Source organism: Nematolebias whitei, chromosome 5 (assembly GCF_014905685.2).
Source record: "Nematolebias whitei isolate Nwh7 chromosome 5, NemWhi1, whole genome shotgun sequence".
NCBI lineage: Eukaryota > Metazoa > Chordata > Actinopteri > Cyprinodontiformes > Rivulidae > Nematolebias > Nematolebias whitei.
In genome coordinates, this window is record NC_056502.1 from 25,860,632 (window position 1) to 25,887,763 (window position 27,132).

At 39.0% G+C, this 27,132-nt stretch overlaps 1 protein-coding gene across 1 annotated transcript in view; it reads left to right on the forward strand.

Annotated features, from left to right (window-relative positions):
- Positions 1-26,259, forward strand: part of LOC119410162 (F-actin-uncapping protein LRRC16A) — a 71,147-nt gene extending 44,888 nt beyond the window's left edge. The window contains exons 18-39 of the mRNA XM_037677073.1: positions 187-198; positions 1,269-1,350; positions 1,455-1,554; positions 1,776-1,830; positions 4,291-4,463; positions 4,781-4,849; positions 8,403-8,496; positions 8,619-8,717; positions 9,796-9,924; positions 10,089-10,220; positions 10,310-10,485; positions 10,597-10,684; positions 11,610-11,750; positions 14,776-14,842; positions 15,042-15,274; positions 17,225-17,334; positions 17,458-17,706; positions 17,787-17,997; positions 19,966-20,002; positions 22,030-22,290; positions 23,280-23,396; positions 26,114-26,259. Coding sequence (XP_037533001.1) covers positions 187-198; positions 1,269-1,350; positions 1,455-1,554; positions 1,776-1,830; positions 4,291-4,463; positions 4,781-4,849; positions 8,403-8,496; positions 8,619-8,717; positions 9,796-9,924; positions 10,089-10,220; positions 10,310-10,485; positions 10,597-10,684; positions 11,610-11,750; positions 14,776-14,842; positions 15,042-15,274; positions 17,225-17,334; positions 17,458-17,706; positions 17,787-17,997; positions 19,966-20,002; positions 22,030-22,290; positions 23,280-23,396; positions 26,114-26,259 — 2,781 coding nt within the window. The remainder of the gene's footprint in view (positions 1-186; positions 199-1,268; positions 1,351-1,454; positions 1,555-1,775; positions 1,831-4,290; positions 4,464-4,780; positions 4,850-8,402; positions 8,497-8,618; positions 8,718-9,795; positions 9,925-10,088; positions 10,221-10,309; positions 10,486-10,596; positions 10,685-11,609; positions 11,751-14,775; positions 14,843-15,041; positions 15,275-17,224; positions 17,335-17,457; positions 17,707-17,786; positions 17,998-19,965; positions 20,003-22,029; positions 22,291-23,279; positions 23,397-26,113) is intronic.
- The last annotated feature ends 873 nt before the right edge of the window (positions 26,260-27,132 follow it).

Below are 27,132 nucleotides of genomic sequence, written 5' to 3' on the forward strand. Positions count from 1 at the left end.
TTTCAGGTTCCTCAGGTTCCTCAGCTGCAGGTCTTGTGACTGCTGTGTCTTTTACCCGCCACTTTGTTTTTGATGAGTTTATGTTGAAATACAAGAATGATTATTACGTATTTGTGTGTGTTTTGTTGCTGGTAATTGCTATTTTGGCGTTGACGTGCTGTTTTCTCCTCCTAATGCCTCTGAAAGCTTGGTCACTGTGTAAGTACAAACATGCTCACTCCTGGTGTTTAACATCTCCGTCAGTTTTTGTTTTATTTGCACGTCTCATTGGGCATTTTATATTTCTTCTGCTTATATTTTTTCAATGGGATTCATTTTTTGTCTTATTTTATGAATAGAAAATGTTTGTTTGTTTATTTATTTGCACAAAAAGAAACAACACACATAAATTAAAAGTGAAGGAAAAAACTAAATGTGCAGGAGAGGTCATAAAAACCCTAGTTGGGCTTACAAGCGCCCGCCCCCCCTTCTAAAAATAAAGAAAAAAATCATAAATAAAGAAAAAAATCATAAAATAAAATAAAAATGATGTCATAATTGTGTTATTATTTAAATAATTTACTATAATTGCAAGAGCGGAGTGGTGTTGCAGAGGTTAGAGAGCCTGTGATTGGCAGATCACCAGTTTGAACCCCTCTGACTGTTGTATTAAAATGTAGGTGGGGAAAGTGAAGCACCCACACCGGCCTCCACCCTCATGACCCCCACTCTGAGCCATTGAGCAATGACCTTAATACCCCCACCCCTTGCCATCAACACACCCACATCTGCTCCCCTGGGTGCCCTAGATGGAAGAAGGAAGCAGCCGATAGATTAGAAGAATAGGAGAAAATAAATCTTCCTGTAATAACAACCATTGATGCATTGCTTTAGATCCAAGGGGTAGTTCAGATGATTTAAAGTGGGATTCTGTGCGAAGGTTCTGAACAAATAATATCTTCTCTCTTGTAGATAGTTTGAGCTAGTGTCTAGTTTGAGGTAAAACTCCAGTCTCAAATATTTCATATCCACTTAACACTGTTTTATAAACTGATGCAACACATGCATCACTGTCAAATTAACATTACACAGTTGATCTGAATCCTAGTCTGCTCTGGAAGTACAGCTAGCTGCTGCTGCTGCTATTTGTCCTTGCAACAACAACAAAAAAGAGAATAATAATTTTTTGAAGTGTGGTCAACACATTGTGGGTTTTTTCTGGTCATGAGTAGGTGAGCAGCAGTGGTGTGACTACAATCATAATCCTGGTCTCTTGTTTTGATTTTCAGTTGAGGTCTGGGGGTTCTCAGATCCTCGAGAGTTGTATTGCTGAGATCCCAAACATTTCCAGCCTGGATCTCTCTGATAACGGTGAGATAAAACTTTTCTCCTCTACATTTTACAAAATACAACCTAAAACTTGAGCGGGGTAAAAAGTGAGAATATGTGGAAATCTTCTATTTTTCTTGTTCCAGGCCTAGACTCTGAACTGTCGGCTCTGCTCGTGTGGCTCGCCAAGAACCGCTCCATCAAACACTTGTCTCTGGGCAAGAACTTCAACAACATCAAGTCTAAGTAAGAACGCAGGGAGGGAAGGGATGTTGTTGGACTGCTGCCCACTGAATGAAACCATAATGAACTGACTGAGACATTTTCCTTCTGTTTATGCTCCACTTGTGAAACTGTTGACTAACACATATCATAATTAATACAACTTTATTTTGAAGGAGTTGAATGAACCTCATAAAATTCTCATTTACATTTATCCTCCTCTTTTGTCTTTTTGTTTAAATTAGAAACCTTGCTCCCATATTGGATGGCCTGGTCCACATGATTCAAGAGGAGGAGTCAGTAAGTATCAGTTTTTAAATTATGTTTTATTATTATTCAGCAGGGATAAAGTCAGTTACTTACTGGTGTTCTATTTTCGATAAGCGCCCTCAAAACCAAAGCAAGTTGCTGGTTCTCTGTAGCCCCCATCACCAGTGGAGGCTCAGGACAGTTTCTCAGCACAGACCAGTAACATTAAAGAGAGGCCATCGTTAACGGTTTGTGTTTTAAGCATGCAACCTTTTTATATATGACCATCCTGCTCTCATCTGAGTATTCAAGACCTGACTGTGGTTCTTATAACAAATCCTTCATGTCTCAATATATTTTCCTCATGTTAGCTCCTTGTAAATGGGGAGCTGTGACAAGATTTGCCCTGGTGTGTACCTACTTTCTCTCACAGTTACAGACGTGATATGATAGATTAATGATGCTGCTGAAAGCTGGATTGCCCTCTTGGTGTTTGTGTGCATGCGCGTGTGTGTGATGGAGGTAAATCTTTGTAAGTTGACTGCAGGTGAACACTGAAGCACAGACAACATGGAGAAACTGTAGGTGGTGGGTAAAAGGGTGTTCAACAAATAAGGTTCAATGTTCTTTATTGTCATTTGCATCACATCTGGTACATGAGGTGGAACGAAAGTGTGTACTCAAGGTCCCAGTTACACCCAAAAATGGCAAAAATATAAAGTATAAAAAGAAACAGTATACAAGGATCTAGGATGCTAAACAATACTAATGTAATATAATACGATGAATTAAACAGCAGCCTGAACATGAGCCTGTTGTGAGCAGATGGGTGTGAATACAACAGCTTAAAGGCAATAAATCATCAGCATGGATAATCAGCAGCACAGATAAAGTGACAGATCACCAATTAAAGTGGCATTACAGTGATAATCCTGGTTAGAGAAGCTGTTCCTCAGTCTAGTGGTTCTACACTTAATGCTCCTCAACCTCCTTCCTGAAGGGAGTGGGGCAAAAAGTGTGTGTGCTGGGTGAGTGGGGTCCTTCATGATGCAGGTGGCCCTCTTCCTGCATCTGGAGGTGTAGATGTCTGTGGTGGTGGGGAGGCTGACTCCAACAGACTTCTGTGCAGCCTTCACCACTCTCTGCAAAGCTTTTCTTTCTGCAGCTGTGCAGCCTCCATGCCACACGTTGATGCTGGAGCACAGGATGCTCTCCACTGCACACCTGTAGAAGGAGGTGAGGACTGAGCTTCCCAGACCAGCTCGTCTCAGCCGCCTGAGGAAGTAGAGTCTCTGATGAGCTTTCTTGATTAGGCTGGTGGTGTTGTTGCTCCAGCTGAGGTTGTCATTCATGTGTACACCCAAGTACTTGTAGCTGGAGACCACTTCCACCACAGATCCTCCTATGTTCAGGGGGGGTAGGTGTGTTTGTTCTGTCTGAAATCCACGACCACCTCCTTCAGATCAATGTGGAAGTTGTTCTTCCTGCACCAGCTCTCCATGTGTTCCACCTCCTGCCTGTAAATAAATAGTGGTAAGGAGGAAATTCCTAATGTAGATCAAGCAGAAACTGAAGTGGTTTGTCCACGTAGTGAACTCTGTCACACGTAATTGTGATCCTTCAAGGAAAAGCTGATGGAACTGATAAAAGGAGGCGTCCTCCTCATTAATGGGCAGATGACGTCCGTAGCTGGACAGGGCTCCCTTCCCAGGTCCTCACCCATCTTGCTGAGGATCGGTCAAGGTGGAAGCTGCTGGTGTTCGTACTGCCCCCACTGCGCTAGGCTAAGGGTCCGATGATGACGATGAAGGAAAGATGACCGTGCAGTTTTGTTTCTTTTCAGAGAGCAGCTCGTTGATATAATCTGTAATTCCTTTACCTAAAAGGCTAAAATGTTCTTATCGTTTGTGTGAGCAAGCTTATCTCTGGTGGTGTGTGTGTGTCTGCTTATGTGTGTGTGGTTTTGGGGCGGGGGGGGGGGGGTCAATACAGGATTGCCTTTAATGTTGACCTGTGGCAATTGTTGATGTAGTTGATGTACTGGTAGTTCAGCCACTCGTCCTGATTCAGGTCAAAGAACATCATGTACTGTTCATCTGGCCACAACCGAGGAACAAAAACATTTTATGTTTAAATACAGACAGTACTGTGCAAAGGTTTGGAGTCATGCATGATCATTTTGAACACTTTTTATAAAACAGACTTGCCTGTAGTTGTTCAAAGTGATCTTCATCAGTTAGTGCTCAAATGATGTGCTGGGATAACTCTGAGTTACTGCCACACCAAACCTTGGCTCGCAATATGAGATATTTTATGTTTGCTCACGTTGATTAGCTGTGCGGCCATCTTTAATTAGGCTGAACCCAAAAGTTTCATTAAAATGCATCCAGTGATATTTTGCTGACAAACATACATGGAAAATTACACGATTGCCCACCTTTCAATGTGTCGGGTAATAATTCAAGTTATGAGACAGCCTGTGATTAACCTCCACCCCTATCCACCCCCCAGCCCCTCACCTCCCTGTCTCTTGCAGACTCCAGACTCAAAAGTGATCTGACCATTGTTCTTAACGCCCTCGGCAGCAACTCTTCACTCACCAGGCTCGACATCAGCGGGAACGCCATGGGCGACATGGGAGCCAAGATGCTTGCGAAGGCACTGCATATTAATTCTAAACTCAAGTAATCTTTTCATTTCTAATTGTTTGTTTAACTGTGCATATGAATTTATGTGCTGTATTTGTTTTTAATTTTCATTTACGTGTGTTTTGAATGAGCTGTTTCGGGGGTTGTTTCTGAATTACTGAACATTGGCATCAAAAAAACAACAATGGACCATGAATAAAATCATAGTAAACTTAAATTTATACAAGATAAATCATAACTGAATTTAAAAAAGCAACGCAGGAGTCTTTTTTTATGCAACTGTTTTGCCTTGTGGGTATTTTTATGGTGCAGCTAAAAAGTTGAGAATCATATTTCCTGTTTGTTTGGTGCAGGACTGTTATCTGGGATAGAAACAACACCAGCCCTCAGGGTCTTCAGGATGTAGCAGCCGCTCTAGAAAAGTAAGTTACTTCACAGACTTGTTTTGTGTTTATGAGAGATTTAGTCATAATCTTAGAAACGTTTCCAGATTTGAGGCACGTTGGTTCATCATTAAAATCTAAATCCAAATAAAGCTCAGAAGAATTTTCTTTCCTCTCCAGATAACAATTATTAGTACTTTTCAAAAATACACAAATGTTTGGTACGCTGAAAATGATTTTAGTGGTGGAGTAAAAGCCATAAAGTTTTAATCAATTTAACAATAGTTGTACGATCCGGTTGCTCGTTGTCCTTTTTCCACATTAATGCTAAACTGAACACAAGCTTGTAACAGACTTGTTTTATTGTTATGGTTGAAAATGATGTGTAAAAACAATATTTTATTTTATGTTTGCTTTCAACTGCAGTACAAATGAATACTAACTCGCTTGGCTGTTAGAGCGCAAATGTCTTTTTGTTTCACGCTGAGCAGAGAGTAAACCTTAAAGTGTTTTTAGACAGGAAGGAGAGAACGGAACAAAGGAGACAAACATGGGGAATCCAGCAACAATGACACTGTGACAAGACAAAACCTGCTCTGGTTGGTAACAATGAAGATAGAACTGATCCAGAGCCAACATGTAGACCAAAAATATCTGATTTGTCTTTCCTCCCTTAATATTCAACTTATTGTAAGGTTTTACTAATACTTTGTACACAGACTAGTAGTGACGGAAATGAGCAGCTCCAAGACAAGTAATAAAGTAATAGTGTTTATTTACAAAATGTGAAATAAGGTAACCTGTAGAACTGCAACCCTGGAGAGCAAGGAGGACAGTTAGTACGGGGATAAGTTGGATTGCAGGTGGTTCTGAGCTGTAGGGTATAAATGGCAGTGATGACTTCTGCCCGATGCTGGTGCATTGTCTAACTTCAGGTACCAGTAGTTGTGTTCCTGGCCACTATTGTGTTCCTTAGCATTTATTGCTAATACCAGTTCCTTGCTCCTGCACTTTTCAGTATTCTTCTGTGTTCCCTCAACACCCTGGACCTCCTTGTTTTCTTTGTGGATCTACTGGTGCTCTCTCCAGATGCTCCTTGTCTTTCCCACTTGCCCATTGTACCTGCAATCTCTCTGGGACCTTCCTGAACTACCAATAGAACCTTTGGACCCTCATCCCTATGAGTTCACCATCTTCTCCTACAGTAAGCTGCCTACAATTATCATCAGGGTACTGAGCCGTAAGTGTGCATCCGTTGGCGCCATCTGGTGTAGAAGAGCAGTAGGAAGAAAACCCTAGAAATCCTAAGTAACGAATTACAAATACTCACATTACTGTAATTAAGTAGATTTTTTTGGGTACTTGTACTTTTATGAGTATTTCTTTCAAGTGTATAATTTTACTCATACTTAAGTACAATCTAGACCATGTAATCTACTTCACTACTTTTAAAATCAGAAGTCGCTACTGAGTACAGCTGCAATTTGAATTAGTATTCAAATTGTTTATGCACATCTTTGTAGCCAATAAGGCTCTCAGATCACGAACGCACCAATTACCTATGATGTAAGCAAAGGACAACTCCGTAGAGTAGAGAGTCATTTATGGACCGAAGATTTGGAGAACAAGCCAAAATGGAGACAGGACAACAACAGAGAAAATGATGAGGTAAAGGCTGAGGATGAGTGTCCGTGGCCGTACCTGGAGGAATGTTTCATGTACAGAGGGTGAAAAGGAGACAGGTCCAGATGCAAACTTTGTTTGATCTCTACGGTGATAGCAGCTTACAAGACTTGGTATCTAATCTAAAAAACATATTGCAGTGTACGAGGTTTTACCTATATGATATGTTTTTTTTATTGTTTGTATGTGTGGGTTATTAGTTTGTCTAAGTATTCAAAGATCTTAGACATTGTCGCTGCCATCAGTTTAACTGGTACTAAAATAAGACGGAGCTTCTGAGCATCTGAGAAATGTTCGTTGAATGTAGCTATTATATACAGCAAATCAAACTGAATGACTTCTATTGACAATACAATAAAACATCAATTGATTAAAATGGAATTAACACTCTGAGTAGTTTTTGAGAAGAATACTTTGTACTTTTAAGTATTTTTATAACGCCAGTACTTTTCCTTGTATGTGAGTACAATTTAAGGAGTGTAACAGTAACGTGAAGAGACTTGATTCTGAGGCACACCAAGACATCCACCTTTTTCTTCTGTTTCATGTTCATATTCTCCCAGCACCTCATTTCCCCTCAGAGCTGCGTATTGCATGATTCAACTAAATATGACGTTTTTTATTCCCCTCTATAAAATAATGCTCTGTTTGATCAGTCTTTTTCCCTTTAACTTCTCAATTTACAAATGGAAGTTTTGACTTTTGTGTTCCACTGAACTGCACATAATTGTACTACAGATAAACTGCATGTAGTGTTGTGTTCAAGACCACCTAACCCGAGACCAAGACAAGACCAAGACTTTTAGAGTCCGAGACCAAGTTGAGACCAAGACCTCAAATAAAATAAATAAAATATAAAATGTTATTATATTTTTTTTAATAAAAGTTACATACTGCAACTTTAAGTTTGCTTTTGAATGAATATATCAGCTTTTATAAAATTTCAAAGCTACATAATAAAGAAATCAGACATTCAGTGGCCTAACTTCATGTGATTCAACAATAAAATTACACAACTGTATAATTGGAAGCAGTTTCATCACATGACGAGCCTTAAAACACTGCAGTGGCAAAACACTCTTCATAAGTCCAAACTCAACACCAAGGATAACCATATAGTTGCATTATTACAAATATATTATTTGTGATTTAAATAGCTGAATTTTATAACTGATGATATGGCAGACATCTTCTCCTGCGCCCAGACAATCACTTGTCATTTTCTTGGAGTGACCAGTGTTGCCAGTTAGAGTCGAGGTTTTCCAGCCCAAAAATCTGTTAAAAAAAACACCATATCAGACAAAAATCCACCCAGTCAATATATTGTTACAGTATATTTACTGTTTGAACATGAACACACATCAGTACAAGCCAAGGTAATTTAACAATGTGTGGAAAAATGCAACAGTTCAAAAAAAATATTCCCAGAGTTCCCAGCAAAATCTGAATGAAAACTGCCCAATTAGCAGTAAACCATGCACCCAACCTGGCCACACTGGGAGTGACCCGTGAGTGAAAGAGGGTGAGCGTGACAGCAGTAACAAAAAATGTATTTAGCAATGAGTCACGTTATCGTTTGTATTTGAACCAGTGCGTTTTATATCCAATAAAAACAAAGATGTTAAATAAACAATTTAGTGATATTTCCACAGTTGTGGTCTTGACTGGTCTTGAAATAAAATCCCAAGTCCTCAATGTCCAAGACCGGGACAAGACCGAGATCAAATGTGGTCAAGTCTGAGACAAGACCGAGACCATCAAAAAGTGGTCTTGAGATCAAGACCGGTCTCGAGTACTACAACACTAACTGCATGTGCCTAAATGTTGCACGGTATAGAAAATATTTTTCCTCCTTGTGCTCCTGTTAGCTTTCACATTTTTCCTCTTCCTCTGGTTGTGTGTCCATTAGGAATTTCACCATTCGTTTTATGCCCATCCCTATCATTGATGCCTCCCAGGCTCTGAAGGCAAGCCCGGAGAAAACAGAAGACGCTCTGCTAAAGGTAGAAAAATCACCTACTGCTTCCTCAAACCTCCATCTGGCTCAATGTAGGGGTGAAAGTGTATTCTAATAGTAGACATCAATAATTTATTGCCCTTATGTGTGCTTTATTTTTCTTTATAGATTGAGAATTATTTATACAGGAACCACGAAACTAGGAAATACCTACAGGAGCAGGCTTATAGGCTCCAGCAGGGCATTGTAATGACCACCACCCAGCAGGTGAGGACACAAACTGAGACGGCCTCAACAAGTTGTTGTCCACGCTCATAGTTTTATTTTAGACCCTGTCTGAACTGTTTTTTTTTTAATTTTATTTAAACATCCAGTAGAGAAGAATAGCAACTAGAATGTTCAAAGAGAAACTTTGACAAGGACTGACTGCCACATTGTGGACATTTTAACATTTTGATTTGACAGTACTGTGTGTTTGTTGGGCATTGTTCTCAGCTACCACAATACTGTATTTCAGCTTAATAGCTCCAAACATGGCTGATTTATAGTACTTTTCCTTTTTATCTCATGCGGCCATCTTGTATAGTTGATTTGCAGTCAGAGACTATTAGGGGTTGTTCTCAGCTACCAATACACCAAATTTCAGTTGAATAGCTCTGAAAACCTCTGAGTTCTGTATATCCATTTTAAATTAGCTTTGGCAGCCATCTTGCATTTTTAGATTTGAATTCAGAATGTGTTGTGCATCGCTGTCAGGTACCACCACACCAACTTTTAGCTCAATCTTTTAAAATAGCTGAGTTGTCATATTTTTTCCCTTTTAGCTTTTAGCTAAGTTGGCCATCTTGGATTTTTAATTTGCATTAGAAATGTATAACAACTCGCTCTCAATACCAAATTCGACCATACCAAATTTCAGCTCGATATCTGAAAGAATGACAGCGTAATAGTAAATGTTGAGTTTTCTGAGTGGCAGCCATCTTGATCCAAAATGGCTCCAAAGTTAATCTGTGTTTTGTTCAGAGACCTCTTGACTCTAGGTCATGTGACCTCACTGTGGCAGTTAGATGCTCTTAAGAGTTCTGTCAGTGTTTTTCAATTAGAAAAATGGCGTCTTTGTTTGCAATTTACGTCGCCATGGTGACTGGAAATGCCAATAAAAGTAAGAGCACATATCGCGGCACCGAGCCGGTCGTTTCGATTTAGCATCTGTGGGGGAATATTGCGGTTTGGGACTAATTAAAGTAGATAGAAGAGCAAGGCCCTTTTCAGGTGGGTAATAATTGGTGGCTGAATGAATTTATGTGAAGCAGCCCAAGGTTCATGTGTTGGTTTTGCCTTTCAGATGATGGACCGCATTTGTGTGAAGGTCCAGGACCACCTAAACTCTATGAAGAACTCTGAGACCGACATTATCTTGGAAGACGTCCAATTAGCAGAGAATCTCCTTAAAGATGCCAGGAACTCTAAAACGGTGAGAGCACAAGCAGCGTGCTGGTGTTTAGATGTTTTAACGCACATTTGTGTTAAGTTGATGGCATTTTTGTGATTAAATGTTGCATATAGTTTTACACTGACTAGTACTTTCATGTTGAAAATAAGTTTTACGATCAGATTGTCTGCTCTTTGTGATCCCAGCTTCTCCCGAGCCTCTACCATCTTGGATCTGCCTCCAGAGAGGAACTCATCAGTTCATCAATGGGTCCCATCCAGGAAAAACTAGAGTCCATGGCTGGGGAGGTGACCACTGTCATGGATCAGCAACTGCAGGTACGATTCTCTCACTGAAAGTTGACGGCAGCTATTAGTATTATCATCGTGTCAGCCATGAGTTTAATCAGTCATCATTTTTCTCTCAGATTCTTTTAGAGTCCATGTTGTTGACAGCCGAGTCTCTGTGTCCCCATGTGATGAAGAGGAATAACCTTCGTGGGGAGCTGATGAAGGCTAGCTCAGCCAGGATAGTTGTATCTAAAAGCTTTGCCACAAAAACCCTCCTGGAGCAGTCAGGGGTGGACATTATCAACAAGATCAGGTGTGTAGGTGTGTCAGTCAGCAGCAAAGTGTTTGTACAAAAAGAAAACAGTGTTTACAGTTTGTCCTATATTTCTTTCTTTCTTTGTCCTGTGGGAAAAAACAATGTCAGTGAGGTGAAACTGAGTCTGGCGTCTTTTCTGTCTGACCGCATAGTTGATGAGATTTTGATGTCTCTTTCTACGTCACAACACACACTGGTAAGATCAGAACAACTCCGGACCTCAGCCAAGGCTGCGGCGTAAACAATAACTAATTGTTTGTTTGTTTGTTTGTTTGTTTTATCAAAATGTTGGACATTCCTGAGGTCGTCTATAAATAATTCTGGGATCATGTTAATGTAAATTGTTTGATTATTTTGTGAGTTAGAGAACTTTCTGTTGGAGTAAGTTTTACAAACAGAGCTACCGACAAAACAACTTGTTATTGTTTGCCACTATTATTTCAGTTTATAAAGCTAGACCAAAATAACCAAAGTTCACGCTCTGTAGTCCAGGTCTAAAATCCAACAATGTTCAGTCAGGTCATCTGGACGGTTTCTCTTTTTTGCTGAGATGTTTCATCCTTCATCCAAAGGACTTCTTCAGTCTGAGGAGCCACCAAACAAAACTGATTCCCACAACAGCATACTCCATAGTGGAACAAAACAGTTTGCTGGTGCTAAGATGGCCTCCGGGGTCCGCCCTCTCCCCCATCAACTCCTCTGAGACAGTCACGCCAAAGTGGTTCAAAACACCAAAGTTCATGCTCAATAATCCAGGTGTTGACAGGGGAGAGGGTGGGCCCCGGAGGCCATCTTAGCACCAGCAAACTGTTTTTTTTTTTCACTATGGTGTATACTGTTTGTGTAATGAGTTTGTTTGGTGGCTCCTCAGCATGAAGAAGTCCTTTGGATGAAAGACAAAACGTCTCAGCAAAAAAAAGAAACCGTCCAGATGACCTGACTGAACATTGTTGGAGACCAAGATAAGCTAAATATAGTTTTTAAAACATTTACTTTTAATCTTTTAAACTAGTAATCTTTTATTTGTTTGAGCATTTCATATTTTTCCTTGTCTTTACAGCCTTTGTTTCTTCTTGCTTTGTCTCTGGCTTGTTTTTAATCCTCGTCTCGTGCCCTCTTAGGCAGACCATTTGGTTCAGCGAGGTCGCCCATCGTTGCAGCAGGAGTCTGTGAATGTGGATGTACCTAAAGAGACCATTTCCAAGCAGGCGTCCACTGAGACTCTGGAGGCAGAGATGCTCACGGATCTGGAATCATGTTTGGTAGGTATCCATGTGCAACACTTGTTAACCTGCAGGGTTTCACTTTGTTTTGTTCTAAAAACAAACACACATCCAACTCTGGGGTGTATTTCATCAGGGGAAGACAGTGAGGACATTTTAAAGTGCTCTCTTTGAACTTTATCTGGTATTAAAGTAGGCGGCACGGTGGAGCAGTTGTTAGAGCTGCCGCCTCTCAGCGAGAAGGTTGCTAGTTCAAATCCTGGTCCGAGGACCTTTCTAGGTGGAGTTTGCATGTTCTCTCCGTGCATGCATGGGTTTTCTCCAGGTACTCCAGTTTCCTCCCACAGATCAAAAACACGCACGCTAGGCTGATTGGTAACTCTAATTTGTCTCTAGGTGAGAGAGTGAATGGTTGTTTGTCTCTGTGTCCCTGTGATGGACTGGAGACCTGTCCAGGGTGTCCCCCGCCTCTCTCACAATGATAGCTGGACATGGGTGCCAGTGACCCCCGCAACCCCAAAACATGACCCCAGTGACCCCAAAAAGGAAGACATGGGTGATGGATGGATGGATGGATGGTATGAAAGTAACTAGTTCCTGCAAAAATGCAATGTGAATGCTTATTGCTGAAGAATTTGCAGAAAAATAGCTGAGATTATCTAAAACAAAAAGAGCTGAAATTAGCAAACAATAGCTGAAAAGGCTAAGTTTAAGTTTAAACTAGCAGAAAAATGCTGCAACTAGCAGAAAGAAGTTTGGCTGAAAGTAGCAGAATTTACCACAAAAAACTTGAATGTATCTGAAAACAGCTGAAATTAGCTACAAAATGCTAAAAAGGTAGCTGAAAAGTTAGAACAAGCTTAAAGTAGCAGAAGAAAGCAGAAAGGACACGTAAGCCCAATTATGCTAAAAGAAGCAGAAATGAGCACCAAAAAGTGGAAATTATCTGAAAAAGGCAGAAATTTGCAAAAAAACAAACAAACAAAAAACAGCTGAATAATAGTTAATAAGTCAGAAAGAAGCTTAAATTACCAGCAGAAAGTGGAGAGAGCACAACTGGGCCCAATTAGGCAGAAAGAAACAGAAATGAGCACAAGAAAGTGGAAATTATCTGATAGAAGTAGAAATTTGCAACAAAAAAAAACAACTAAATAGTAGCTAAAAAAGCAGAAAGAAGCTTAAATTACCAGAAGCAAGTGGAGAGAGCACATTTTTGCTGAATTAGGCTGAAAAAGGTTGAAATGAGTGCAAAAAATGTGGAATGAGCTGAAAAAGCTAAAATTAGCATAAAATAGCTAAATACTAGCTGAAATAGCATCAGCCCTAACCTCAGTGAATCCAGTGACCTGCTGGTGGAACGTGGGGGACACTATGCCAGTGCTGTCAAACTGACAACCAGGTATCTGCGTGTGCAACAAGCATCATCCACACCCTCAGAGTGAACATGTTCCACTGCTGGAGACACCATCAGCCAGGAGCGGGCTTGTTTGTGTCCAGAGAAAGCAGACATGTTGATGTTTCTGAAGAAAATCTGTTCAGTGAAAAGGTCCTCAGTGTGTAGCAGTGAACATTAGAAGCTGACGTGTCGCTGGTTTGAAACTGGTCTTTTGAACTGGAAATTATTTGTTTATTTTTATGTTAAAAAAAACTGCTTGGAATGGAAAAATATCATTCAGGGACCGATATCAAAGTGAAGGTACCAGTACCGATATGGAGCATTTTTGAACGATGGCCAGCCCTAAATAGCAGAAGCAGCTGAAACACAAGCTGAAAGAAGCAGAACAGAAACATACAATTTCCAATAAACAGATAACAACATAACCATTAATAAAAGTTACATTTTAATCATAACAACCATAATAACATTGACTCTCGCTGCTTCATCCATCAACAAAGGTGCTCTCATCCACCACCAATAATCAATAATCTGTATTCAGGTAAATTTGTCGGAACTACACAGTCATTAAGGTGAAAGGATCTGCTGTTACATCACAAGACAGGTTTCTTAGTCCGGGACTCAAAAATCTACAACTATGTAAAAGTGACACTAAAAATCCAGATTGATCCATTTTGTTAATCTAAATAAAAAGCTCTTCAATCCAGGTCTGGCTCCTAATCTACATCAAAATTCACTAATAAATTGAGCTGTTCTCAATCTCATCAAGATTTTATTTATTTTTTTTTTATCTCCTGCACTTTAAATAATCCTAACAAAGTAACAAATCAGATAATCTTCTTGGCCGTTGTGATGAACAAAGTATATAAAACTTGTTTTATTCGTCACCTTCCTGTGTTGAACTTTCTGAACAGTGAACTGTATTTTAAAGGTCTTGAGCTCCTTCCAACCTGAATAATTCTGTACTTAGTTCGTCGTGTTGCTATCAGCATTTGTGACACGATCAAAAGAAGCACGTTGTAGAGAAGTGTCTGTTCAGTACTAATGAAAACTGCAGTTTTTTTTACTTTGATGTTCTGGTTTCTCTTCCTCTCTCATCTTTAGCTTCATGACTTTTTCTCTCATTTTGGTCTTTTCACCTTTCTTTGTTGTCTTTATCTCCTCAGAACTATATTTCCCTGTTCCTTCTCGTCTTTTCCACCTTTGCTCCTTAGAGACATGGTGCTGCACCAGCGTAAATAATTCTGCACTGTCCTTCTTTGTTTTATTTTCTCTTCACCTGTCTCTCCTCTCACGTGATTTAGTCTTCTTGCCAACCTTCACTCTGTTCATTTTTATACAATGGCTTGATCTTAAATGAATAGTTGATGTTTTGTTTCTCATTAAAGGCCTTATTAAAAATAAGGAACTATTTTCCTTCTGACAGCAGAAAGTGTCATGGCTGATTTTAAAGTTAACCGTCACTAAAAAGATATTATTTATCGGCTTATGGCCTAGTTTACACATCTAACAGATATTCTGGCCATCTTTATATGATCTGTTTTCCATAATTCATAATTAAACATTATATTCACCAATCCATATTATGTTATTTCCCACAATTTATCATCAAAGGTTATTTTATTCTTAACAGGAGATAAATGCTTAATTATATGCTTATTTCTTCAGATGACTCCTAAATCCAAAAGAAAAAGTATCCAGAGCCGAATGCTGCGCCCGGTGTCTCATGCTTTTGGTAAGATGTTTTCTGTCATATTCAGTTTAAATGTTTTCTAACAGAAGTTTATTAGTCCTACTACTTTAAATAATAAGTTTATTACTTGATCAAGAGTGTTTTCATTGCTCAGCTGGTAACAATCTCCCACAATCGGTCAAACCTAATCTAATGTGAAGTGAGCGTGAGCTTTAGATCTTGTCTCGTTCCAACTTTACAGAGATGGAGTTTGACTTGGACAAGGCCCTGAAAGACGTTCCTGTTCATGTGGAGGATGCTTCCACTTCCATTCAGACGTCGCCCACTCCGTCTTTGGTTACTCAGAACTCTAAACTGGATCAGCGTTTGGCAGTAGGAATCACAGAGCTGCCGTCCGAGGAAGAAAAGAAACTGCAGCACTTCACCAAGCTCCGACCTCGCAGGAACAAAAACAATCATTCTAGTAAAGTGGCTGTAAGTGAAGCTCTGCGGGAAAATCAGATGAACAAAACTCCAAACAACAAATCTGGGCTCAGCAAAGTTCTACAATCATTCTGCACCTGTTATTTATTAGGAGATCATACAAATCTGGAAACAAGCAGAGAAGGTGTAGATCTTTTTTTTTTTTTTCCCAAAAAATATACCGGTACTTTATATCAAACAAATAACATTACATATAAAGAATCTTCAACACAATAAGTAATATCAGATTGCAATAAAAAATAGAGGAATAATGATATATAAATAAAATGACCACAGACATTGGCAAAATTGGTGTAACGGTCTTGCAAGCTACAAAGTAAAATAAATAAAGTTTTTAAAAAAAGAACAAAATTTATACATAAATGAGTAAAATAACATAAAGTGTATCTTTTAGTCTATACAAACACTACTATTAACAAATGCGCAAAACTACATTCAAATTCAAATAATAAAGGGTCCGTTGCAACAAAAAGTAAAAACATAGGGGGTCTGTTTATGAGATAAAGTTAAATTTCTTAAAGAGAGTTTTTACAGGTTTCTGATTATTTAAGTTTTTCCACAGAGGAAATATATGTTTTTAAGTCAGTTTCTTTAAAATTATTAAATGAGGGGGATTTTATTTTTTTTTTTGTTACTCCATTTCATCTTGTGGATATAATATTTTGCCAGGATTATAATTAAATTTATATATTTCATCTGAAGAAAAGATTGTTAAAGATGAGCAATATTTGCAATTTTGATAATGCAATGTTCTTTCCAACTTTCTCTGTGAGGAGCTTTTGCAAATCTGACCAAAATATTACAGCATGAGAACATCCCACAAATAAATGTTCAATATTTTCGCCCTCACACTGACAAGAAGAGCAGTTGTTGCTGATATTTGGAAAGAAGCAACAAATATTATCTTTAACTGGATAATATCAATGTAAAATCTTAAATAAAAAGGCTTTGATCCTATTATTAAGTATATATTTATAAGGCTATAAAAAGATTGCACTCCACGGTATTTTTTTGCTTAAACAAGCCCATCACTGTTTAAATATGGGAGTAGATGAAGTTTTTAAATGAGCACTGACAAACCTGTTTGCAAATTTCTTATACATTATATTAGTTCCTTCAATTAAAATGGAGTCATGAATGTACAGTTTGTCTAGATGTAGAGGTTTGTGCTAAGGAATGTAAGCTATGAGGAACAGACTTAATGACCAATTCTAATTATTTTTGAGTTATATCTATGTCAGTATTGTTAATAATTTGTTCATTCATTCAACCTTTATTTAGACATGTAAATCACATTGAGCCTAGAAGATTCATTTACAAGTGAGATCTGTTTAGACAGACAAAAAAGTAGTGAAACTGAACACATATAGGAAATTGGAGGCAAAAAAAAAAAAATTCCTGTCAAACTCTTTTTTGTTGGCCGAGAAGAAAGACCCTGATAATGAAAAAAACACCCCGCACAGACAAGCTCATGGTGACGTAGAACATTCCATAGAGTGGGTGAGACGACGAGAGCGGTGAAAGTATTCAAAGACGCTCCCGAGGCACTGTAAGAGTTCTGATAAGGACGGAATAATCAGCAGTTTCCTCTGGTGACATCCGTAAACATTCTCGAGGGATGTCGGGGAATGGACAAGGACAACGCCTATGGGAATCCAAGAGTCCTGAAATGATGACAGAATATTTAATGTCTCATAGTTATACCACTCACCATTGCTGTCCAGTAACTGGTTTATTAGATTAATATTTTTATCAACCCAATTATGTAGATATAGCCATTTGTTTTTATGTAGTATATAAGCATTGTTCCATATGATGCAGCTAATTTGTTAGTATAGAAGAGTTAAATATAACAGAACCTGCTGATGAAACTTAGATCATTAGACTGGAAGCTTTCCAACTGAGAAAGGACTGGTTTAGATCTGTACGTTTTTCTTTCAGCAAATCAACGGCACTCCATCTCATGATGGCGAGCAGAACGGTCTCATGGGAAGGGTGGATGAAGGAGTGGACGAGTTCTTCTCTAAGAAGGTCACAAAAATGGGATTCAGGTAAGATCACAGCTGACTTTAGTATAACTTTATTTAACGTTTTTATTTTATTTTTTGACATCACATGATCAGTTTTATAACCTGTTTTTTTTTTCTATGTCGACTTCTTCTGCCTCCTAGAAGACGTTCTTCGAAGAGCTCCGAGTCTCAGGATGGAGAAAAGAAAAAGAGTAAAGGGGGATTTCTAAACCTCATTAAGCGATCATCTAAATCTGATAAATCTGTCAAGTCAGACAAACCAGAGAAAAAACAGGCGGCTCTAACATCTGGTGGTACGACCTCTGTGACCTTGGCTTCAGAATCTAATATCCCCAAAGAGCCCCCCTCTCCAAAAGGGGCAGTTAAGAGCCCAGCGCCTGAACCAAAGTCGAGGTAAAGAGAACTGTTTTAAACTGAGTGCTCCACTCACCTCATCCTTAAATCCTCTGACAGTCCTTGTCTTCCTCTTCCAGAGATGCCTCCACCCGCTCACAGCCCGCAGACTACAGCAGCAGCTCCGACCGGTCCGACGAGTTGAGGACGCCTGACTCCATGGATGAACCCTGGGACGGTTCAGACGGCAGGGGGAGTCCTCAGGGCGGGAAGCGGTACCCCAGGATGCAGATGATGGGCAGCGGCTTCTTGGCAGAGATGAAGGCTAAACAGGAGAAGAGAGCATACAAGGTAAAGGATGTCAAGCCCACCAAAGGTTCAAGGGAATAAAATGGGAGGTGACAACAATCAGAAGACTTGGAGACTAAATTGTGATGTTTAGTGGCCATTTTATCATAAATGCCTGGGGGAAGACATTCTGTAAAACTCTCTTTAGATTTTCATTTTAGTAAAATTATTACTATTATTGTATTTGTTTTGTAAAATAATAAAAAAACAAGAAGTGGATATAAATGTTTGTTGCTGATTGAAAGCAGGAGCAGACATCAGGGGGTGAAACAGGTTAAGAATGGTTATTTGTCAAAAAGTAATTCGCATTAAAATTACACAAGATGTGCAGCAAGCATGAGATGTGAACTTGTGTTTTTAGTTTGGAGACAACAACATAAAAAGAAAGAAAACATCAGTTTTTATATATATATATATATATATATATATATATATATATATATATATATATATATATTAAATGTCTATTTCTAATAACTGATATCAGTTTCAGGCAACAATCAAAATGGGAAATAAGAATAAATGTGGTATAAAAGTTAAGTTTTGAAATGTGCACTAAAATAGAAATATGCCTGTCCATAAGGGCTTGTTTACTTATTTATTTATTTATTGCACATGAAGTCATGCTTACCCCCTCTTGTTAAATCTTATTTGATTTCTCACTAATTGCACAATATGTTTGTCAAAAATGTTTTTGTGTGTTTTCTGTCTTCATGCTGACAACTTAAAAACATACTTTATTTTCTCTCCTTGACAGACCGGTAAGGTTTGTGCTGCTGCCATTCTTGGCCAAGTCTCTCTTGAAAAAGATTTTTACGTCTCAGTCAGATCTAACTGGTTAAGTAAAGATTAAAAATATATATTAACATGCAGCCTCCTAACAAAAAGAGCCCATGCTCAGCTCGAGACTTGAACCCAGGACATTGTAGCCGTGAGTGTTCCGGTGTGGAGGTTTAGCACGTAGCATAGCTGAGCTAACTACAGTAGAGACATGCTAAATCATGAGCAGTTCCAGCACACGCACAGTTATATTCTGACATTGTTTCACAAAATGATTAGTATAAAACGTTCTGTTTGCCGGACTAAGTGATCGCAGCAGATTCTTCAGGTTTTCGATAGCGAATCCTGGTGGTTGATGTTTCCAAGCCAGACTCGACAATGTTCTGCGCTCAGCTCCTCCGTTTGAAGTCGTTTCCTGATTTTTGGAAATGTAGTAAAAACTGCGCTTTGCCAAACCTTCTGCCTGGTTGGAACATCATCTAAAACAACATGAAACAACCGCTGTGATGTATGTAAAGAAAGAAATACTCGATGGTTAAACTTACTCAGCCGTGTCTGCAGCTTTTGCATGCCTTCTAAAATGGTGGTTAGCGACAATGTGCCCAGATGTGCTACGACACATGAGAACTATGTATAGCAAGTGGCTATCGGGGCACTAACGATCAGTCGTTAGACTGGTGGTCCTCCTTTTGCATGTGAACAACTAGTTCTGGATGTCATTAGCAAAGTGGTTGATCCACCATGAGAAGGTGCTGTTTATATGACTGAGTTTGTTGCAGCTCCTCAGACTGAAGAAGTCTTTTGGATAAAAAAAAAAATAATAATTTCAACAAAGAAGAATCCATCCTGAGGGCCTGACTCCACCTTGTTAGATTTATCTACCTGGATTATTGAGCATGCGTCAGAAAACAGAGGTTCAGACTCATTAACAGAGTTATGGCTTAAATAGGTTATATTTACTTTTGTGGTAACTTCAGTGAGTTTTTATAATTTCTCTTTTTTGCTCTTAAATAAATTATAATTGATTTCCTGTAATGAATGTGTTCCCCTTTTTTGTACTTTTTAAAGATATGCTTTTACCGTTTGCTTTTTCTGATGGGTTTCTCTATGTATGTGTATGGTGACATTTTTAAATATGTTTAATTTTTAGACTGATACACAATAATTAAACATTTTGTTCGTCTTTTTCAGTCTTCCAGCCCTGATCGACCTGACAGCAATGCAATGGGTAAGCTAGCAAAAAGAAAAACGAGATTAAACCCAAGAAATATAACATGAGCACTGTTAAAGTTGCATGATAATCAAGTTGTTTTATTGACGCTCTTTTTGAAGCATCTACTGTCAGGGATTCAAGTTCTCCATTGCCGCGATGTTCCATCACTTTTAAAGTGTCTAAAACGGATTTTCATCATCTGAAAAATATAAAAAGAGAGAAAATATACGTTTTTTTGTTGTATCGTATTAAAATCATCAAATTGAATTATGATTCAGATTACACTGACACTGACCCAATCAGAAAGGAGCAGGGCGGGTCGTCCTTTCCAGTGTCCCAGGTGTTCCCAACGGTAGAAAGCACCAAACATTCTTCAGTTCCTGTTCTGACCCGGCAGCAGCTCAGCTGGGAGAACTTCTCTGTCCCGAAGCGCTCAGGATCAGAGGTCCTTGCTGCACTGACAACAGATGCACTGCAGACGAACTGTGCATGTGCACTGTCGCTGCTGATTCTGCTCTCGCTGACAGACCTCCTGCACCACGCCCCCGACCTCCCACAACTTTTGTATCCAAAATCTAACATTGCATTAAATGCTAATGTGTTCGGAGTGTCGTCTTTATTTTACAGACGTGTAACTTGGGGCAATGCCCAAAGTCTTGGTCCTCGAGAGTGAGTTCCACTGTGGGAGAGCGAGCAGCCTGTTTGAGTACCTCTGTGAGACTCGTGTTTCTGATGCTTTCGTTTTTATAATTAATCAATTTAATGCTAAAAGACAGAAATGTCCATGTCTCAGATTATAGCAAAATGTGTGTTTCCGTTTAACTTTTGAACTCCGTTCAGTTTCTTTCCACAAAAAAAACTCAGTTATTTCTGTGAGAATGTCAGTTTTTGTTATTTGTAGTTGATCACAGATATCTGCAAAATCCAATTCTCCACAGTTTAATAGCAAGTAAGTAACTGTACAGTGATAAATGTAATTCAGAAAATGATCAAATGTGAAAATTAAATGACTGCATGAGCTGAAATACTGTAAATATAATCTCTTTGTGAAAAATAATAATTTTAAGGGGGGGGGGGGGGGGATGACAATCTGACAAGTTAAAAACAATGATAATTTTAAGTCAAATTATACTGTGCTACCTTTGCTGTAATTTTTTTTTAAATATATCTGAAAACCCCTCATTTGAAAACACTGAAATTACATACAAGGTTAACTACAGAAAAGTTGTTCAAAATTAGGCCAGTCACGATAACAAATTTTGCTGGGCGATTGTCTCTGAAATGATTGCAATAAACAATAATATTGTTTGAAATTTGACAATAATTAATAATGTCAAATTTAAGAAGAAATGTTGGTTAATTTTTGTGTGTAGTACCTTTTTTGACCACTGGATGGCAGTATAAGACCGTTTGAACCAAAGGATGGATAGTGAGGGAGCGAGCAGTGTGTCGCTTTAAGAAAAATGGGAGTTAAAACGGATTTTAAAGAGAAAAGAGAAAGGGAGGATCAGTGAAGAGCACTGGAGTTGAGCCTTTTGTCATCCAGTGTCCAGTAGAAAGAGAGAGACATAAAGAAACAATAAAGCCGATAAATGAAAATGAGGTTGATAATTTTCATTTATCATGCGATTAATTGATTTATTGTTTATTACAGGCCTATTAAAAAGCACCCTCTTCCTTTAAAATGCCTTTGGTCTTGAGGATCTAAACTGTGCAGGTTCAAGTCTTCTTACTCGAACACGTCATTAAAGAACACTACACTGTGTACTTTGACTTGAGCATGTGCGCAGTATACTCTTTACATGCAAACCTTTGGCATGTGACCCATACACAGGAATAAGCACTCAAATGTGTGGCATTGAAGGGTGGGGGGCTGAGATGAAGCTGTGATGTAACCTCTTGGTGTTGAAAATATTTTCCCTCAAGACGTTTTTACTTGCTCTTTACTCTTCTATAACTTACAAATGCATAAAGGTTGTGTTTTATAATTGGACTACTTATACTTATAGTTGTTAAACATATTTTTCTTTTCACTGTGTCAGCAGCCAAGCTCCAGTCCACTAACACAGAGATCAGGTCTCCCAGTGGTTCTTTAATCAAAGCTGACACTGCTCCTTCAGAAAACACCTCAACACGAGGCAAAACAAAGTTGGAACCAGACGCTCTTCTCAGAGCTACATCTTCCTCTAGCGCTCCTGCAGGACCAGTAGGTCTCCAACCACCAGCGCCACATGGAGTAAAGCCTGTGCTGGTGGCCCGACCCTCCATCCCACAGAAACCGAAGACCAGCAGCAGGAACACCGGTAGGTTCTGTCATAGTTCTCCTGATGTGGAGAGTTTGTATGAAGTAAAGACAGCAGCAGAGTGAGGAAATGTGGTCAGTTTGTCCTCCAGCAGTTTAAGCCTATAGCAGCACAACTAAGGGTCTATTTGGGTTTCCTAAGCTATCCCTAACTATAGGACTTATCAAAAAGGAAAGTCTTAAGCCCAGTCTTCAAACTGGATAATGTGTCAGCCTCATGGACAGAAACTGGAAGTTGGTTCCACAAGAGAGGAGCCTGATAACTGGAAGATCTTCCTCTCATTCTGCTCTTGGAAACTCTAGGAACCACAAGTAAACCTGCAGTCTGAGAGCAAAGTTCTCTGTTAAGAAAATATGGAACAATAAGATCTGTAATATAAGATGGAGCTAGGTTGTTGAGGGCTTTGTAGGTTAGAAGTAAGATTTTGAATTAAATTCTGGATTTGACAGGGAGCCAGTGGAGAGAAGCTAAAACTGGAGAGATATGATCTCTCCCACTAACACTGGTTAAGACTCTGGCAGCAGCATTTTGGATCAACTGAAGACTTTTTAAAGAAGTATTTGGACACCCAGACAATAAACAATAGTCCAGTCTAGACATAACAAATGCATGAACCAGTTTTTCTGCATCATTTTTAAATAAGGTGTTCCCAATCTTAGTGATAGCAGGTGGAGGAGAGCAGTTCTGATAACTTTTTTAATGTGGGGGTTAAAAGGCATGTCCTGATCAAAAATAACACCGAGGTTGTTTACATTAGAACTGGAAGCCAAATTAATGCCATCCAGAGGAAGTGAAAGACTGAAAAGTTTATTCCTAATTCCTAATGCTCAGGTTCAAAAACCACAACCTCTGTCTTGTCTGAGCAGAAAACAACATGAGAATAAAACAAATCAAAATGCAACAAATGTCATTTATTGTGTTATATTGAGGTGAGGTTGACTCATAATACACTTGTTTGATGTTAACTTTTCATATCTTTTTTCACAAAGACGAGGGTTCAGATGTCCTCAGTGCTGGCCGTGCAGCTCCCAAAGTTTTACCCTACACACTGAAGAAGGCGCACTCAGGGAAGGACAAGGAAACCACCAACAAAACCACTCTGCAAGGTGGGTCAAAAACCACTGCAGACCCTTTGGTGTTTCTTGTTAACCCTTTAATCTGGTTTTGTGCTAAGGTCATGAACATTCATCTACCTGTTGTAAGTGACCCATAGGACAACCTTCGGAGTAATAGATTTTAATTCTGACTGCATAGATGAGCTAAGATCCTAAATATGTATTTTGTACAAGCATATTGTAGATTTTTAAACTGTACTGAAACAAGTGCAAACTGAGCAAATGCAAAATAAATCACAACTCCACATCAACTACAACTTTTTTTTTAATCTCCATTATCTAGAATCTGCCATAATGGTGTTTGATGCATTGTCAGAATCTAACAGTGCTGGCTTCTCTCAAGGGTTTTTATTTCTGTTGTTTGTCAGACAATAACATATTAAATCTGACAGATCCAGGTTAAGAATGTCATTTATTCCCACCGCTACCTTCCAACTGTTATGTACCAAACATACCTTTATTTTGTTCTTCCCTCGGTCATTGCTCTCCAGGATCCATTCCAAATTTATCAAAGTCAGAATCAACCTAGTCCCACTAGGAGTATAAATAAAAAGCACAATTCAGAGAATGGTCTAAATCTACAAAGGCAAGATAAACAGGCCTGTTTAAACCAGAGTTAGGTTTAGTTTTGTAGCTTGGTCATATTTTGTCTGAGTGTAAGACTACTAGAGGATGAGCCCACCTGTAGACTGGAACATTTCAAATAAGTTACCTTTCATTTTTTTTTTTTTTTGTTCATTATTCTTAGATATTTGTAAATTAGAACAAGAACTGGCCTTTTCATTCACTTACAAGTATTTTATAAATCAGTTGACTTTATTGTTTCCAATCATGCAGTTAAATAAGCTGAACTGGTTCCCTCCTAAGCCTGATTAGTTAAGCCTGTCGCGGTGCAACATGACAATGGTCTGGGTAGTCTGGTAGTCATTAACAGGTTAGTTCTCCACACTGCAGCTGATAGCTGCAGTTTCATGTACTGCTGCATGTCCTTTAGTTGAACCGTTTGTCAATTTACATCATGATTTACATCGTTATCAGTGAAACAGCTTTCACCTCACCACAGTCATGTATATGTGTCAGGGAAATTTTGGTCAAAGGTTATGGATGTTTTTATTCAAGGTTCAAGGTTCTTTATTGTCATTCGCATCACATGCGGTACATGAGGTGGAACAAAACTGTGTACTCAAGGTCCCAGTTACACCCAAAAATGGCAAAAATATAAAGTATAAAAAGAAAGAGTATACAATGATCTAAGATATACGCTAAACGAACGCTAAATGGTACACTAAAAGATCTAAGATATGCGCTAAACACTAATAATGTAAAATAATACGGTGTATTAAACAGCAGCTTTGAACATGGTGTCTGTAGTGAGTAGATGGGTATGAATGAATACAGCAGCATAAAGACAAGAGATCAGCAGCATGGATAATCAGCAGCACAGATAAGTCACATATCACCAATTAAAGTAGCATTACAGTGAGTATTCTTTTTTTCCCCTTACGGTGTATCCTGGCTAGGTATTTATGACTTATTATTATGATTGAGAACATTGAGTTCAAGTATCTTTATTGTCATTCGCATCACATGTGGTACATGAGGTGGCACGAAATTGTGTAGTCAGGGTCCCAGTTACACCTAAGAATAGCAAAAAAGTATAAAACAAAATGGTATATAAGGATCTAAGTAATATACACACTAAACAAACGCTAAATGGTACACTAAAAGATCTACGCTAAACACTAATAATGTAAATAATACGGTGTATTAAGCAGCAGCCTGTTTCTTCAGCAGATTCTTCCTCTTTGCCCTGCGAGCAAGAAGTACAAAACAAGCCGAAACCATCTCCCAAAACACTATTTTATCTCTGCCCATGAACCATATGTTTGTGTAAATGAAGAGTGCTGTGTAAGAAGACTGCAGCTGGCTCCACCTCCTGAACGCTGTCTGAATTGAGAGGAGTATAAAAGCGAGCAGATAACGCAGCTCGTGTTTTTTTTCTGACTGATTTTCATATGTATACATTTATGTATGTTATATATATATGTTATATATGTAATTTGTGCTAAATTCAGACTTCACAAGTACAAAATACTAATTAAAAATCATCACCTGTCGTGAGTGTAGTCCTTTTAACGTTAGAGAATGAGAGAATTTCTCCAAAAAATACCTAATGGACATGTCAAGTCAGGACTGTTGTGTGAGGGAATTCATGCTTAGGAGTTTGATTACTGATAGTTTGATTATTTATAGTTTGATTACTGATAGTTTGATTACTGATAATTGTCTGATGGTAATATTGGTGGAACTCTTGTTGGTCTTCATAGTCATTACTGCCACAACAACTACAAACTCATTTACGTGATACGGAATAAATTGGAAGTTTTTCTAAACTAAATTGTGAGATCTTACCAAATGGAAAATGTAGGGTAGTGGTAGCTCAGCGGCCAGTGTTGCAGTCTTCCCCTCCTGAGGCTGCAGGTTTGAGTCCAGGTTGTGTCAGGAAGGGCGTCCTCTGTAAAACAACGACCAAATCATTCATGCAAGTTCACTCACCGTGGCAACCACTGAAGAAGGGAGCCGTTAAAATAAGCATGAAAACAGAAAACAGCCTGCTAGAAGTTTTTAGAAATTTCATAATTTTCTTTAATTCTATTTTTTGACAACATTTTTCATCTGTTTTTCTTTTGAATGGCTCTCATTTGCAGATGCTGTTCAGAGATCCAGCACCAACTCTGAGGATCAAATCTCCCTCAAACTCAACAAGGACAAATGTCCAAACCACGACAAGGCAACAAGAAAGAAGTCATCAGACTCAGGGAAAGAGGCGGACAAGGACTTTATTCTAATATGAGCTTTCAACAAGCCTGGCGTTCCTCTGTAGAGAGGCAGCTGAACAGGAATATAACTGTTATTTATATTAGAATGTGCATTAGCTGGTCCTGTTTGACTTCAGAATGCAGATTATATTTGATAAGAAGAACACTTAAAATAACTAAAACCAAAACTGTTTAATCTCACAAGAACTTCCTTGTAACAAACGGCCTTTTCTCTCCATCAGCTGCCAGCCTCATTCTTCGTACTGAGACCTCAGGGTTTAAGAACATGCAGCGCCAGTGTTGGTCAAGCTCATTCAGTCAGACATTGAGACATCACACCTGTTGTCCAGGTGTGACTTTGAGAAAACACCAGAAATACTGTGAACATGAGTGTAAATATAAAAGCACTGTCACTAACAATCTGCTGGGGTTTTACTGTTTGCAGCCCTAACCTGACATCCAGGGACCAAACACTAAAAACCTGTTACAGCGGGATGACGACACTTGAATTCAAATATAGTGGCAAAAATGGACAGTGGGTTTGAGAATTCACTGTTTGGGAGGCGGGGGACACTGTGGACTGGTCTCCGGTCCATCACAGGGACACATAGAGACAAATGAGACAAACAAACATTCACTCTCTCACTCACACCTAGGGACGATTCAGAGTTATCAATCAGCCTAACATGCATGTTTTTGGTCTGTGGGAGGAAACTGGAGCACCCGGAGAAAACCCACACATGCACGGAGAGAACATGCAAACTCCACCCAGAATGGCCTCCCCTGGCTGAGATTCAATCCGGCAACCTTCTTGCTGAGAGGCGGCAGCTCTGCCAACTGCGCCACCGTGCCGCCTCGATGACTGAATCTATTATGCAACATATAGAAATATACAGTCTTCTGCTAAG